Source organism: Perca fluviatilis, chromosome 13 (assembly GCF_010015445.1).
Source record: "Perca fluviatilis chromosome 13, GENO_Pfluv_1.0, whole genome shotgun sequence".
Lineage (NCBI taxonomy): Eukaryota > Metazoa > Chordata > Actinopteri > Perciformes > Percidae > Perca > Perca fluviatilis.
In genome coordinates, this window is record NC_053124.1 from 22041746 (window position 1) to 22059139 (window position 17394).

Here is a 17394-nt window from a genome sequence, read left to right on the forward strand (position 1 = left end):
ACATGAACATAAAAAAATGCAAACCATGGAAAAAAAAATGCATGAAAAGTTGGACATGATGAAAATAAAATCACTCACAGGGTTCTTACTTGAAAATGGTTTGATTATCAACATAACCACTAATTTTAATCAAAAATATTTATTGATATTTGAAAAGCCGAGTTTTGTGTGTGCAGTCTTCAGAATGATGTGCATAGTTCCATTTTGTGTGTATCAACTGGAGCTATGTGTCACGCCAGACACTCAGTTGGTAATACTGCAAATGTATAAATATTACAATACTTTCATCAGTGGGCCATGGGCTCAATGACCATTGTGTCACCTCCTGCGATAGATACTGACTTAACAGATATTTATTTAAATGAAAGTCTTATAGATTACAGCTTTTAATAAAAATATGAATAATGATCGGGCTAAGGATATAGCTTTCAGTCACAATATATATTAACTCAAAACTTAGCAAACACGCCATTTTGATTGTTAAAAATATGATTTAGTTATGACTTGCAGCAGGTTCAGTGCATTGCGCTAGTCATCTGCAGTTGTTAGTAACGTTACATGCAGGACTGTATTAACGTTACTTCCTCGGTGCAGGGAGGCGTAGAACCACCAGTATGAACCAGAACTAGCGTACAGCGAAGGCAGCAGCAAAAAAAAGCTGGCTCCTTGCTGGCAACAGAGCTTTGAACATCGGGCTAGCGAGACGGTAAAAGAGAAAACTGGAACGCAACCACGGATTTCTTGTGGGACAAACGTACAGGCCTCGCTGCTAAAACGGTAACGTTAAATGTTATATACGAGCTGTTAAGTAAGACACATTCCGACCAAACGGTTAGTACAGCAGCTAGGGAAAGTATCTGTTTTGCTAATTGACAAACGTAGCTAGGCTAAGATGGCGGTCAAAGTATTTACATTAGCTAATGTTGCTAGCAGAGCATGCTAACCACCAGTACGTCGCTCCTTATACCAACTGGTTTTAGTTCAAAGCTATTTGGCTGTTAATATGTTGGTGTTTGAAAAATATTGAGTGATGGTACTTAATGTCACAGAGCGTAACGTTAATGTTTTAATAGCTTTAACAGCAGTGTCACTAACCCATCGTCTTAATGTTAGCTGCATGGTAGAAGAAACAGTTTTAACGTTAGCATTAGGAACTGGGAACTCTGTTTTGTTATGGGTCGATCGTTAGCTTAGTTAATGTTAAAACTTAATTGGTAATGGCATAACGTTACCGGTATCATTTAGCTAGCTACGCTAGTAGTCGTACAATGACAACGTTACGTTACAGCCAATTAACGTTAGTATGTTTACAATCGTTTGAAGCGGTGTTAAGCTTATCTGTGGTGGGTTGTTAATAGTTAATTAGGATCAATCAACAGCGTTATAAAAATACTTCGCCGCATTTAATCACATTTCTCCGTTCACGTAACGTTACGTCGAGGCCTGCTTCAACAGTCTGTCTAGCTGCAGCTATTTTTGCACATATTTATTGGCGGTATGCTTTATCTGGATCATCGTAAAAGTTGGAGTGTTTAACTGTGTGGTTCTGTGGTTGTATTTAAATGTAACGTTAGGTCTCCTACACAACCAAGTTTAAAAAACTAAACAAATTTGTTTCCTAAGCTGTTGTTGTCAATCAGCCCATTCTATCTAATTTTAAGGAGCCATGTGTTTTTTCTTCAAGGGCAGCTTTATTGAACAGTGAAGTTAACGTTTGTCTTCACATGCAGTAGAATGCGTGTGATTAAAAAATGAGGCTGCTTATTCAGTTCGTTTTGGATCCAATGTGTTTCTGTGTTTACTACAACTGTTCCTCCTACTGACTCCTACAACTATACATCCATGACTAAGTCTGGCATTGGACAGCTGTCCCAATGAAAAGAATGTTTGGCAAGAAAAAAAAATTGTGAACAGATGTAAATGTAAAAAAGGGATCTCCTATAATTGTTCCCTGTGGTTTTTAATTCACAAGCATTTATATGCGCTTTTAAAGGGTATTTTATAGAACAAATCTTAATGTTTTGTTTGTCCTAATGATCCACTAGATGCCTCACACTAGACGGTACACGTCTTCAGACAGAGACAGTAGAAGCAGCTACCAAGACCGTTACAGAGACAGAGGGCGAAGACACCGGCACAGAAGATCGCCTTCTTACTCCTCCAGCAGCGACAGAGACCGAGACAGAAGGGGACGGGGACAAAGACAGGAAGGAAGCTTTGTACGCTCAAGGAGGTATGTTTGTGTGTACATTGAGATTTATTTGGTTTGTTACGCTGCAATTTTACGCATACATTTCAGTAATTTTCTACCACAAGTACCGACTCTGCAGATCTTTTTTGTGGGTTTAGTTGGTTGCCAGTCTTTTGGTTTCAACATATGCCTCTGTCCTGATTCAGTCGTAGCTATGACAATCGCTCTACGGAGAACCGGCCATTTGACCGAAGATACGAGGGATACAGACGCTTGGATCAGAGCCGAGATAAAGATCGCGACAGAGAAAGGGAGCCACATGGAGCAGCTGAAAGTTACTATCCACGCGACTTCTCCCCAAACATGTACGACTACCGACGTGGCCGCGAGAGGGGGCGCGAACGGGATGAGTCGTATCGGCGGAAAGGCAGCAGGCGTAAGCACAAACGAAGGCGGCGTAGAACCAGGTCCTATAGCCCATCCTCCTCGGTGAGTACAGCCAGTCCTGAGATTGTGTTGTAACTCTCCTCATCCTCTCTCCTTCCATCTCTGTCTCTTCCACTCAGCTCTTTCTGTCTCTGTCTTTCTCTAACCATTTATTCTCCACAGCCCCTGGAATTGGTAAGTAGTAAAATCTTTATGATTTGTTTTTCGTTTTTTTTCAGAGCGGTTTTGTTTAACTTTTTTGTTTAGGTGGGTTTTGCTTAAATAGAGCTCAACAGTGACCGCCCACTTTTTGAACAGCTTTGGTTCCGGAGCTGATTTTCCCCATTCAATATCTCCATTAACATTTCATAAAAGGCTTATATAAAGAGTTTTAAGCCATGAACCAATCCAACCAGCTACGGGATGAATCGTGACCATAAAACATTTGATTCGGCGCAAAAGAACATTTTAAAAATGACAAAGGGCAGAGGTACAAGACTGCGTGTACATGAACAATCCTAGACTTCTGTGTTAGCAGCTCGCTATAGCTATTTGTGGGTTTGCGGATGCAGTAAACATTTTCATTGACACAGCGAGCTCCACCAATCAGAGATGTCGCTGTTAGGATTGTGGGTAGTGTAGTGCTTCTCCATGACATTGTGAATAAAACATGCTTTTCGTAAAACAAGGTTGATTTCATACGGACTTGTGGCTTCTACAGGGGCTTGAAACATCGTTTCGCAATCTCATAGCTCGTGGTAAGTCTACCTTGGATGGCTAATAATCAATTATTTTTCCATTTTCACTTCTGGAACCACACTGTTGAGCTTTATGGGCATTTTTTTTTTTTGGCAGAGCATTTTCATTTTTGTCCAAATACTTTTTCAGTAGTTTTCATTAATGATCAACCACTTATTCTTGATGCTCTTTAGATACACGCCCATCACAGTTTTCCGACCTTTTCCTTTTTGAAAGTCTAGTTACACCTGGTCACTACTCACAATTCGTGTCCTACCTTTCATAACATTTTATATTGTATGTTGTTAGTTCTTTTGTAAAAAGCCTTAATGCCTGTGGTAAAAGTTGGTTGGCCACTGAAAAAAGTGAAAATGTTCTACCAAGCACTGTGCAAAATTTAGACTTAAATAAAACACATATTTTTGTTAGAATTTATTTGACATTTATTTATGACATTTAAAATCTCTTAGATTTGTTAAAATGCATTTTTGTGTGGGTTATTTTCAACCACACGTGTCTTAAGTAGTATACATTTAAGTAAGCAAGGGATGGAATTTGATGTAGTATATATGTTGGGGTTATCTTTAAATATTTCCTGCTTGATTACATATGGTCCTCATTTTATTTTCCATCTTGTTTAATCTGAAAAGTCAACCTGATAAGTTTTGAATTATATTACTGTTTTAATTGGTTTTTGCGTTGATGAATGGATATGCCAGTTGCTTCCTTGTTTGTAAGCAGCTGTGGTTTAAAGGTAGCGGGGGGGAGAGGAGCAGAGGACAACATGTAATCTTTGACTTGTTCCCTTGCACTATATCCCTATCGTTATATATTTCCTTCACGTGCTGTCATGCGTGAATCGCCCCATGACCACCAAACCCACCTACAACCACAACTACCACCAACATCACCCTCCTCTTCCCTCCTCGTCTACCTGTGCGGCTTGACGCCATGGCTGCGGCTGCCCCTGAAAACCCCCTGTTCCCTCTGGTCGTGTCGTGACCTGCTGATGGCGGTTTGGGTGTGAAAACAGCGGAGTGACAGCCGGACGAGGGCACTGAGTGTGAGGGACGACGAGGAAGGGCACCTGATCTGTCGGAGTGGGGACGTCCTACAAGAGAGATGTACTCACTGCCACTACTCTATCGTAACCATTCTCCATATGAGTATTAAAGCATAGAGCATTTACATGACATGGGAGTGCCTGATGATGGTGATGCCTTGCTAGAATGGTCTTCGCTCTAGCTGAAATAGCAGGGTGGATTGCAAGAATGTTGAAGATTTTGAGAGGGACTTTAGATACCTTCTCCTTTTTTGTTCTAGGATTTTAAGCTGTGGAGCATTTTCTATGTTTCACAGGTTACTTGACTCTCCTAAACATAGAATCACATTTGCAGATGTTTGTCTCTGTTGCGTTTCAGATTAAAACTCAGTTACAGTTCTAAATCTGTAACTTAAGATAGCTATTTTCCGCTATGAGGGTTTCAGGGATTTTCTTTTCTTTTTTTAGTAGACGTCTAACATGCACATCACTTATTTAATATTTTCCTCGTACAACCAGCACACCTTTTAGACAGTTAGTTTAACACGTTTGTCATTTTCAGGGTCATGCAATATTTAGTAGAAATACTAATCATTTTTTCAGTTTTACACAATACCCCTGTGTCCTTTTGGGCAAAGACAGCCACATCTTGAAAAGGGTGTGACATTATTTTCGATGGCTGCAAATTGGTCATCAAAGGAAGGGAGGGCATAACATTTGCTCCCTTATTTTCTTCACATGTATTATAGTGCTATGTTTTTAATTATCATAGATTACCTCAAAGTGTTTCAAACCTGCCAGATTGAATAGGCAGCCATTTGAAAAGGGGATGGGCGCTAGAATTGATACGCCTGTCTGCACCTTTGCATTATGTATTCCTGCTTAAGTCCACATGTCTAATGCTTCTGTTCTTTCTTTCCCCGCCCTCCCTCTCTCTTCCTTTTCTTTCTGTGTTGTGTTGCAGATGAGATTGTCAGCACTTTGGGGGAAGGCACTTTTGGGAGGGTGATGCAGTGCATTGACCATCGCAGGTATGTATCAGTTAACACTGAAGAAAACCAACTGTCCAATGCTCACTGTTTGATTTTTAGAAACAAGTGTGCTTGTGTCATGCCTCTCAGGGGTTAGACTTGAGCCAAATGAGACTAGAACAAGAGTAGTTAACATCCACCTTTTACTATTGATTACTACTGTTTCGTGGCTGTTTTTGAATTTAAAAACCTCAGGTTGTCCACAGCTTCAAAGGTTCTGTTTTCCCCCTGCTGTCTGTGTTGATAACATGGTGCAACCTACTGCAGGCGAGTTAGCTTTGCTGTATCTTAGCCTCATGTGACCGTTAGAGATGTTCCGATACCAGAATTGGTATCGGCTCTGATACTACCTAAAACGCTGGTATCGGGAAGTACTGGAGTTTATTCGCCGATGCGATACCACGTAATAAAGCCCTAAAGAAAATCTACGTTAAGTAGTTTATTTATGTTCTGTCAAAACATACTGGATAATAAAAAGTTCTACGGCATTCATTGTTTGTATTTGTTCATGTTTCACAAAGAGTTTAACCTGAGCCAGACTGACAACAAAGATATAAATAATATCACATCCATACAGGGATAGTAGTATACAGTTGTTAAAACATAATAAAATATATGACACACTGGTATCGGATCGGTACTCTGTATCTGCCGATACGCAAGTTCAGGTATCAGAATCGGTATCGGGAAGCAAAAAATGGTATCTGACTATCTCTAGTGACCGTGTGCCCTCTCCCTGTTAGATTCATAATGGAAGATTTATTGTCTTGTGATAGTGCTAGAAATGTGCATCAAGCAAGTTCATTTTCATGGGCAGGGCCTTAAAAAGTGACACAGATTTGTTCATGTCTATTCACCAACTGAACTTGCATTGATAAGTAGGGTTGGGTACCGTTTGGATTTTTACGATTCCGATGCCGAACAGGTACTTTTAAAACGATTCCGAGTCCTAAACCAATTCTTGAAAAATGACATAAAAGAAAGGCTTTTTATGGAGTTTTTTTTTTTAAATTGAAAATTATTTCAATTTAACAATATATTAACGTTTTAACGTACTTAAATATATAATAAGTAAACCTAAGTCACCTAACACACAACTACAATAATTTAACAAATAACAGTTACACTATTAACAAGTAACAACAAAATAAATGTTGAGTTGGTATGCCAACCAGCTTCAAACTTTAGCCGTTCTTTTGCATAAAAATGACCATATTTGCCTTATCTGGCAAGATACTACACCTCTCCTGACTTATGGCATGTAGGCCTACTGCATAGGAGAAAACTCTCTCAGACGGTGTCCAAGAGGTCTGTACACAACCAGGTAGGAGTTTGAAAGGGCAGACAATTTGGGGAGGCTGTCTCGCCTCCCCCACCACCAGGCTACAGGCTCTTGTCCTGAACGATAGACTTGCAGAGTAAGTGTAACATGTTTACTAGCGATCCCGTGCAGTCAGTGAATGGTTAATATGCTTTCACGTCCGTTTTGGTGAGCCCAGAGGGAAAATATGCCATTTTAAAAGTAGCCTACATTTACGGTAGCTAGCTAACGGTAGACTACAGAATAAGTGTGATATTTTTACGTCAGTATCAGAGCGTGTACAAAAAGACGTCTATCGGCAGGGATTGTAGAGTGCATGTCTCAGAATAGCGCGGACACACGCTTCACACCGCGAGCGGACACATGCGCCACTCGGCAGAAAAGGGAGAAAGAAAAAAGAGTCTGCCGCTGTCTGGAGCGACAGAGGGGAAATATTTCAGTCGGAACCGAAATGAGGAACCAAAATTTGCGTTCTAATCCGGTCCGAATACTACAGTTTGTGTAGGAACCGGTACCATAGTGGAACAAGGGTTTCGGTACCCAACCCTATTGATAAGATGCTTATAGCAAGGAGGGTCTTCTCATATCTCCACCATATGAATGATATTGATATCAGAGAATTAGCTGCATATTATTAAGTGTTGTGTTATTACCGTAAACTTAAATCATGTCGCTTTTGTGTCCTCAATTCAGTCAGGCCCTTTTCCGGGGCATCTAGTCCCCAAAGTGAGGTTTACATACAAATGTAATGCATGTTTTGTGTTTTATATCCTCCGTTTTTGGCTTCATATCATCTTATATTTTACAGGGGAGGAGCCCATGTTGCTCTGAAAATTATCAAAAATGTGGAGAAGTACAAGGAAGCAGCTCGCCTGGAGATAAATGTACTAGAGAAGATCAATGAAAAGGACCCTGATAACAAATTGTGAGTTCTGACTGAGTATTGTGGCACTGCATTTAAATGAATTTCTTACCTATAAGTAACGCTGCCTGAACCAACACCATTTTCCTTATCAGAACTGGGCGATGAACCTAAAATTTCACCAGTACTGACATAAAGTGTCACTAACACTGTTTTGCTCATGTTTGATAAAAACCTTACCTTACCTGGAAGCTTTAGACAGTTACCAAGAAATGTTGTGCTACATTACTCTCTACAAATATTAGATTTAGCTGAAGCTAAATGATGCACCACATCACTCTCAAACCTCCTGTATCCTGTTTATCTTGCAGCCTGTGTGTACAGATGTATGACTGGTTTGACTACCACGGTCACATGTGTATCTCCTTTGAGCTGCTAGCTCTCAGCACCTTCGACTTTCTAAAGGAAAACAACTACCTGCCCTACTCAATTGGTCAGGTCAGACACATGGCCTACCAAATCTGTCTCGCTGTGAAGTGTAAGTTTTTTATTTTTTTTCGTTTTTTTTTTCTTTTCTATGTCCTGTATTTGGTTTTAGTACAAAATAAACTTAATATAAAGAATTCAACTGTAGTTAAATTTAAGATGCCAATGATGGATGAATGATTATAAGATATTTATATCGTGGAGAAAGACCTGAGTTGGTCTGCAGAAAACAACTGAACTCGGGGTGCAGCTTCATGATATTATAAACTGTGAAGATTACTAAAACACACCTTATTCCCTGCCCTCCTACAGATAGCCCCCACCAAAAGACTATGTATATGTAAATATAAATCTCAAAATATTGCTAACAAGTAAAAGCAACCAATTTAGCATGTTCACTGTAGACAGAGGCTCTCATAACTTGAACTTGTATGTTTTTGTCTTAGTTTTTTTGTCTTAATGTCTCTAAAATAAGATAAGATACACCTTTTTATAATATAAGTAGTTTTCCAACAAATGCACCCTCACTCAAAATGTGTCATCAGTTGCTTTCAAATTGAGTGACTGGACTGAAAGCCTCTGTTGTTTTTGGTAGACAGCCTGTAGCCACATGAGGGCATTATAGCGCCAAAGGCCAGGCAGTGGAGTGTCTATTAATGATTCCGTCATGAAGAATTCCTGGCTAGGTCTTTTTATTCCAATTTACAGTCTCGAATTTTAGTATCTACTGTATATGTATTCTGTGGATTTGTACTATTTCTCATGTTTTTTATTATTATTACCCATCATCATCATCATCATCATCATCATCATCATACTCCGCATTAATGTTGTCTCATCTAATCTGAAGGAATTTAGATCAGCACACTGCATGATTAGAAGATGCATTGTGTTCATTTACTGGCAAAAATGAAGACTAAATAACCAATTTACTCATGCGTTTTTTTTTTTTTTTTCCTCCATAGATCTCCATGACAGTAAGCTGACACACACAGATCTGAAGCCTGAAAACATCCTATTTGTCAACTCAGACTTCACAATGTCCTTCAATGTAGAGAAGGTAAGATGCTGTAGAATGCCTTTGTCTGGTCTTACTGTTTGGTTTTCTGTTGTTATATTGTATTTGTCTGTTTTAAAAGGTACTATATATATATATATATATATATATATATATATATATATATATATATATATATATATATAAAAAAAAAAAAAGGAAATGTTGCCAGTAGATATTGCTTAGATGTCTCAAGAATAAATATGAAATACCCACAGCTGCAGTATGGAGGAAAAACAAAAGAAACTGCTGTAATTTTCTGTAAAACAGCACTACTTACAGACCCAATTAACATAATACCTTGTAGGAGAGTCCATCAAAGCAATGAAAAAACAACAACACTGTTTTCTTTCTTGCAGAAGCGAGAAGAGCGGACTGTTAAGAGCACGGCAGTACGTGTGGTGGACTTTGGCAGTGCCACTTTTGACCACGAGCACCACAGCACCATTGTGTCCACGCGGCATTACCGTGCTCCCGAGGTCATACTAGGTGAGGATGTCTATAGGCTCTGCGCCATACTTTCATTAAAAACACTATTTCTCAGAAAGGATTTTATGAATATTTCAAACTATCACAGTTCAAATAAAAATAGGTCCAGACATTCAACAGAGAATCCGGTTTGGAGATGAACACCTGTCTGTTTTAGTCGGCACAAGTCAGGTGTTCTTCCTACTTAGCTTTGTAGACCAAAGATTTCCCTGCATGTTCTTTTACACACAGGCTGCGTTCTACCTGTTAAAACAAGCACAGCATTCCTCTGTTGAAAAGCATTTAAAGGCCTCCTCTCCTGATTCAGCAGATTCACATATTAACAACAGTACTACTGCAAGTCAGTGTCAAAGTAGTACAAATTAACACACTGGTTTTAGTCTATGAATTATTGCCCTCTAGGTTCTAATCTCTTCTTGGAAGCACATGGTATTTATGCCTTAAACTGGATTGCCCTATGTAGCTTAAATGCTGAGTCATTTAAATAATTTTGGGTTTAATGCTTTTGGGTGAAGCATTAAACGCAGCCTGGAGTAGTCTCCACATATGACACATTTTTGTAGATGTTTTATTCGATACATGTTTTCGTCCTGCAGAGTTGGGATGGAGCCATCCCTGCGACGTTTGGAGCATTGGCTGTATCCTGTTTGAGTACTACCTGGGCTTCACCTTGTTTCAGGTACAATGGCACCCCGCTGCTGCCAACAGGCTGCTGCCAGACCTCATTCAAATTAGAATTTTAGGCCAATTACTGAAGGACTACTTTAGGGCTTTAAGGACTTTTCTACTTTGATATTAATAACTTGGCCTGTATCTTACCAAACAGTGAAACATAAAGCGTGCACATGGCACGTGTCAATCTGGTAGGGATTAACCCTTGGTGTCATTTGTGAGCTCTGACTGCGTCTTTGACACACTATATGTAGCAGCAGAACCAGTAGTTGACCTTCTGAATTAGTCTCTTCCTCTCTGTCTGTTCTTCTTTCCTGCTGAATCATGGTTGTGTTACTCATATTTCTTTTAGACTCATGACAACAGGGAGCATTTGGCAATGATGGAGAGAATCCTGGGACCAGTGCCCTCTAGGATGATTCGTAAAACGAGGTGAGAGAACACAAACACACCAAAGTGATAAAAGTGCCTGCAACACACATTAATAACCCTTTTTATATAGAAAACAGCATTCACACACTTGAACACTGCTCACATTGAACGGTGTCCTCTCAGGAAGCAGAAGTATTTCTATCGTGGCCGTCTGGACTGGGACGAAAGCTCCTCAGCGGGGAAATACGTCAGAGAAAACTGCAAACCCTTGCGGGTAAGATGGGCGGACGGGGAGCGGAAAAGGAAGAAATATTAATTAATACAGTGGGGCAAAAAAGTATTTAGTCAGCCACCAATTTTGCAAGTTCTCCCACTTAAAAAGATGAGAGAGGCCTGTAATTTTCATCAAAGGTACACTTCAACTATGAGAGACAAAAGGAGTAAATAAAATCCAGAAAATCACATTGTAGGATTTTTAATAAATTTATTTGCAAATTATGGTGGAAAGTAAGTATTTGCTCAATAACAAAAGTTCATCTGAATACTTTGTTATATACCCTTTGTTGGCAATGACAGAGGTCAAACGTTTTCTGTAAGTCTTCACAAGGTTTTCACACACTGTTGCTGGTATTTTGGCCCATTCCTCCATGCAGATCTCCTCTAGAGCAGTGATGTTTTGGGGCTGTCGCTGGGCAACACGGACTTTCAACTCCCTCCAAAGATTTTCTATGGGGTTGAGATCTGGAGACTGGCTAGGCCACTCCAGGACCTTGAAATGCTTCTTACGAAGCCACTCCTTCGTTGCCCGGGCGGTGTGTTTGGGATCATTGTCATGCTGAAAGACCCAGCCACGTTTCATCTTCAATGCTCTTGCTGATGGAAGGTTTTCACTCAAAATCTCACGATACATGGCCCATTCATTCTTTCCTTTACACGGATCAGTCGTCCTGGTCCCTTTGCAAAAAAAGCATGATGTTTCCACCCCCATGCTTCACAGTAGGTATGGTGTTCTTTGGATGCAACTCTGCATTCTTTCTCCTCCAAACACGACGAGTTGAGTTTTTACCAAAAAGTTCTATTTTGGTTTCATCTGACCATATGACATTCTCCCAATCCTCTTCTGGATCATCCAAATGCTCTCTAGCAAACTTCAGACGGGCCTGGACATGTACAGTGCCTTGCGAAAGTATTCGGCCCCCTTGAACTTTTTGACCTTTTGCCACATTTCAGGCCTCAAACATAAAGATATAAAACTGTAATTTTTTGTGAAGAATCAACAACAAGTGGGTCCCAATTATGAAGTGGAACGAAATTCATTGGCTATTTCAAACTTTTTTAACAAATAAAAAACTGAAAAAGTGGGCGTGCAAAATTATTCAGCCCCCTTAAGTTAATACTTTGTAGCGCCACCTTTTGCTGCGATTACAGCTGTAAGTCGCGCGGGGGTATGTCTCTATCAGTTTTGCACATCGAGAGCTGACATTTTTTGCCCATTCCTCCTTGCAAAACAGCTCGAGCTCAGTGAGGTTGGATGGAAACGTTTGTGAACAGCAGTTTTCAGTTCTTTCCACAGATTCTCGATTGGATTCAGGTCTGGACTTTGACTTGGCCATTCTAACACCTGGATATGTTTATTTGTGAACCATTCCATTGTAGATTTTGCTTTATGTTTTGGATCATTGTCTTGTTGGAAGACAAATCTCCGTCCCAGTCTCAGGTCTTTTGCAGACTCCATCAGGTTTTCTTCCAGAATGGTCCTGTATTTGGCTCCATCCATCTTCCCATCAATTTTAACCATCTTCCCTGTCCCTGCTGAAGAAAAGCAGGCCCAAACCATGATGCTGCCACCACCATGTTTGACAGTGGGGATGGTGTGTTCAGGGTGATGAGCTGTGTTGCTTTTACGCCAAACATAACGTTTTGCATTGTTGCCAAAAAGTTCGATTTTGGTTTCATCTGACCACAGCACCTTCTTCCACATGTTTGGTGTGTCTCCCAGGTGGCTTTTGGCAAACTTTAAACGACACTTTTTATGGATATCTTTAAGAAATGGCTTTCTTCTTGCCACTCTTCCATAAAGGCCAGATTTGTGCAGTATACGACTGATTGTTGTCCTATGGACAGAGTCTCCCACCTCAGCTGTAGATCTCTGCAGTTCATCCAGAGTGATCATGGGCCTCTTGGCTGCATCTCTGATCAGTCTTCTCATTGTATGAGCTGAAAGTTTAGAGGGACGGCCGGGTCTTCATAGATTTGTAGTGGTCTGATACTCCTTCCATTTCAATATTATCGCTTGCACAGTGCTCCTTGGGATGTTTAAAGCTTGGGAAATCTTTTTGTATCCAAATCCGGCTTTAAACTTCTCCACAACAGTATCTCGGACCTGCCTGGTGTGTTCCTTGTTCTTCATGATGCTCTCTGCGCTTTACACGGACCTCTGAGACTATCACAGAGCAGGTGCATTTATACGGAGACTTGATTACACACAGCTGGATTCTATTTATCATCATTAGTCATTTAGGTCAACATTGGGTCATTCAGAGATCTTCACTGAACTTCTGGAGAGAGTTTGCTGCACTGAAAGTAAAGGGGCTGAATAATTTTGCACGCCCACTTTTTCAGTTTTTTATTTGTTAAAAAAGTTTGAAATAGCCAATGAATTTCGTTCCACTTCATAATTGGGACCCACTTGTTGTTGATTCTTCACAAAAAATTACAGTTTTATATCTTTATGTTTGAGGCCTGAAATGTGGCAAAAGGTCGAAACGTTCAAGGGGGCCGAATACTTTCGCAAGGCACTGTACTGGCTTAAGCAGGGGGACACGTCTGGCACTGCAGGATTTGAGTCCCTGGCGGCGTAGTGTGTTACTGATGGTAGCCTTTGTTACTTTGGTCCCAGCTCTCTGCAGGTCATTCACTAGGTCCCCCCGTGTGGTTCTGGGATTTTTGATCACCGTTCTTGTGATCATTTTGACCCCACGGGGTGAGATCTTGCGTGGAGCCCCAGATCGAGGGAGATTATCAGTGGTCTTGTATGTCTTCCATTTTCTAATAATTGCTCCCACAGTTGATTTCTTCACACCAAGCTGCTTACCTATTGCAGATTCAGTCTTCCCAGCCTGGTGCAGGTCTACAATTTTGTTTCTGGTGTCCTTTGACAGCTCTTTGGTCTTGGCCATAGTGGAGTTTGGAGTGTGACTGTTTGAGGTTGTGGACAGGTTACTTTTATACTGATAACAAGTTCAAACAGGTGCCATTAATACAAGTAACGAGTGGAGGACAGAGGAGCCTCTTAAAGAAGAATTTACAGGTCTGTGAGAGCCAGAAATCTTGCTTGTTTGTAGGTGACCAAATACTTATTTTACCGAGGAATTTACCAATTGGTTAATTAAAAATCCTACAATGTGATTTTCTGGATTTGTTTTTCTTCTCATTTTGTCTCTCATAGTTGAAGTGTACCTATGATGAAAATTACAGGCCTCTCTCATCTTTTTAAGTGGGAGAACTTGCAAAATTGGTGGCTGACTAAATACTTTTTTGCCCCACTGTACCACAACAGGTAGGGGTGGTACAGTTCACAAAACCCACGGTTCGGTTCTTATCACGGTTTTAGGGTCACGGTTTTCGGTTCTGTACGGTTCTTGTTATTTTTTTCTTTAATCTTTAACACTCCAGAAATATACTTCACCATATGATATATAGCTTAATTATCCACAATGTAGGATACAGTATTAAAACATAGTTCTATCTTGTAATCATGCACGAACGGAATTTGACTTTAAGCACATTATTGGGACCATCTCTGAGGAAAGCTAGGTGAGATTTTGATACAGCAAGAGGGAAGACATTGATGATTTGATTTCAACAAATTCATGAACCGTACCACCTCTATTAACAGGGCTGAAAAGTGAAAACTGTGTCTGTGTCTTTCAGTATTCCTCTTAATCTTTATTGTTTCTTTTCCCCCTGTCAGCGGTACTTGCTTTCGGAGGCGGAGGAACACCACCAGCTGTTTGACCTTATTGAAAGCATGTTGGAGTATGAGCCCTCGAAGAGGCTCGTTCTGGCTGACTCCCTCAAACACCCTTTCTTTGAGAATGGAGCGATTAGCGAGGCAGGGAGCAGCAAGAACTGGGAGGGCAACCGGGACATCAGCCGGTGACCTATGAGCCTCCAAAGACTGAATGACAGAGAAGATCAAGTCTTTTTATATGTGGAGCAGGTGAACTGTTAAATTAATCGGGGCTTTGGATGTTTTCTGTCGTTTGTCAAAGCATGGACACCTTAACTTCTTGCTCCTCCATCCTACCCCTCTGACGTCCACCTCTGCAGCCACATGAGGCATGTTTTTGCAGCAGAGAGACCAAAATACCCACAAAAGACAGGAAAAGAGTTGGAAAGAGTTATTTTCTAGCTGCCACAGCCTCAATAGTGGTCAAAAATCTCAAATGGAAGATTGTACCCAAAGTAGCCCTCTATGCAGCTCCTGTCTTCCTTTGACTTCTGAACTACCTGCTTCCTTTCCGTCCGTCCATTATTTTCATCAGCATGTAAAGAAAATAATTCCCCTTTTTTATAAGGAAATAAGCACTACAAAACCGGTTACACAAAAACTCAGTTTTAGAGAAGAAATGTCTTCTGATTCTGAAGTCAAGGAAAGGGAAAAAAGGAGAGAGAGCTGTATATGCAGCACAAGTCCTCACCCACATAACATGAAGACATGCAAGATATTCTATTATGCTAACACCAAATCATTCAAATTGAATATCATATTTCCTTTGAAATTGCAAGTATCTCCAGCAGTTTCAAGTTTTTGTTAAGTGAGCACTTGTGTTGCATATCATTTTTCATGTTTCTTTTTTTACGTCTTTAAAAAAAAAAAGAGATCCCTCACAAAGATTTTTGCCCTTAATCTCTTGGTCTATTAGGTCTGTTATTTTTTGCCAATAAGATGATAATGGACAACACACACACACACACACACACAGATCTTATTGATAGATGTGTTTATGTTATGCCATGCTTTCTGAGTGTGTGTGTGTGTGTGTGTGTGTGTGTGTGTGTGTGTGTGTGTGTGTGTGTGTGTGTGTGTGTGTGTGTGTGTGTGTGTGTGTGTGTGTGTGTGTGTGTGTGTGTGTGTGTATATGTGTTGGGGTGGGATGGTGTGGGTGACAGGTCCATATTCCTGTTTTGCTCAGTGACTTCTTAGTAGTTCAGCATTAGTCATGGGAACATTCTTGCATATTTTTAAACACAAAAAAACATACACTGCCTTTCCCATGTGTGTTTTGGTCAGACCCGAAGTCTCTCCATTGAGGTTAAGCACACAGCTCCAAGTGGTTGCCAATGAGCCACACACAACTCCTGTTTGTATTTATTTTGAGTTCCAATAGGTCATAGTCCCCACCCCCACCTGTACATGACTTGGTTTTTTTTGTATGAAATTAAAGCGTATAAAACTGTATATATGTAAGATTGTGTAGAATTAAAGTTAAGTCCTCCTTACCAAAGGCTTATGGGGCTCTCAGTATCGGTTCGGGCCTCTGGTAGCTAAAGGGAGGCATTCTGTCTTTAAATACCATCACTGTGTCTGAGTCCATCTCTTACCTCACTGACTAAAGCCACTGCTGGATGATGTGCATAAAGTCAGAGGCATGTCTGAAATGTGTAAGTGAATGTCGAACATGGTGTCTACGTTGTTCTATTTAAGGTGAACTCATTAATTGGTCTTTAAAATGAATAAAAAACCTATTGCTTGCAGGAAATTAACATATTAACTTATTGACAAAGTGACAACCATTAGAGTTGTCACTTCATTGTTTTTCTAGAAAGTAGCTCTGGTGTGCAGACCAGTATACCACTAGGTTTAGAGGTTTGTTTCCAAAATGGGTCTTTTTTTTTTTTTTTTTTCTCACTACTTGAAGGACCTCTAAATATTAGTTTTAATTGTGAAATTACTTTTGTTTTTGTTTGGTAAGTCCTCTTGGTGGTCATCATGTACAGGTATTGTATGCTTCCTATTACCTTTCATTTCTTGTCAGTTAAGTTCTTTTGGAAACTAATCTCTTTTAATTTCCTTCCAAAACCGAAGCTCAGCTGTCACCCTGTCAGGACAGGAAGCGAGGGAAACACAGAAGATCTGCTAGCCTGCAACAGGTGTATCGATGCTTCGTCACCAAAGCTTCCCCATCTGTCGGTAACGTACTTATTTACTTACTCCTCTTCATCCGCTATGGGACATCAGGCTTCAATGAGCACTCTCCATTGCATTTGGTCCCTGGCAGCATGTTGGGCCTCTCCCCATGACCAGTTCATCTGTTCCAACTCTTGTGTCATATTTCTGCGCCAGGTGGTTCTGGGCCTTCCAGGTTTTCTTTTGCCAGGTGGTGTCCATCTTAAGGTGACTTTTGTGATGCAGTCCTGCTCCATCCTCAACATATGTCCTAGCCATCTCAGGCGTCTGTGCGTAATCTCCTTGGTGATTCTCCGGCTTCCCGTTTTCTTGTACAGTTAATTGTTGGAGATCTTAGTAGGCCAAACGATCTGGCATGTTCGTCGGAGGCATCCATTATGGAACATTTCCATCCTCCAACAGACTTTACGTTGCAGTTATATAGGAGCATCTTCGTTTTAAGGTTGTTTTGATCTCCAGATGGGACGAAGTTGGGAGAAGGCACCCTGAGCCTTTCCCAGCTTTGCTTTAATGT

At 40.5% G+C, this 17394-nt stretch overlaps 1 protein-coding gene across 3 annotated transcripts; it reads left to right on the forward strand.

The window, feature by feature from the left end:
- The first annotated feature begins 508 nt into the window (after positions 1-508).
- Positions 509-16447, forward strand: clk2a (CDC-like kinase 2a). Of its 3 annotated transcripts, none has more exons than XM_039820287.1 (13): positions 509-777; positions 2046-2233; positions 2398-2680; positions 4389-4479; positions 5362-5428; positions 7558-7674; positions 7983-8149; positions 9063-9157; positions 9514-9643; positions 10240-10322; positions 10668-10747; positions 10871-10961; positions 14661-16447. In XM_039820287.1, exons 2-13 carry the CDS (start codon positions 2046-2048, stop codon positions 14847-14849), a joined length of 1581 nt encoding a protein of 526 aa, XP_039676221.1. In that variant the 5' UTR covers positions 509-777; the 3' UTR covers positions 14850-16447. The 3 variants fall into 3 exon arrangements, with proteins under 3 accessions (XP_039676221.1, XP_039676222.1, XP_039676223.1); XM_039820288.1 differs by lacking the exon at positions 509-777 and adding an exon at positions 1473-1495 and having other exon boundaries at positions 14661-16271; XM_039820289.1 differs by lacking the exons at positions 509-777; positions 2046-2233; positions 4389-4479 and having other exon boundaries at positions 2547-2680; positions 14661-16271.
- Positions 16448-17394: the final 947 nt, after the last annotated feature.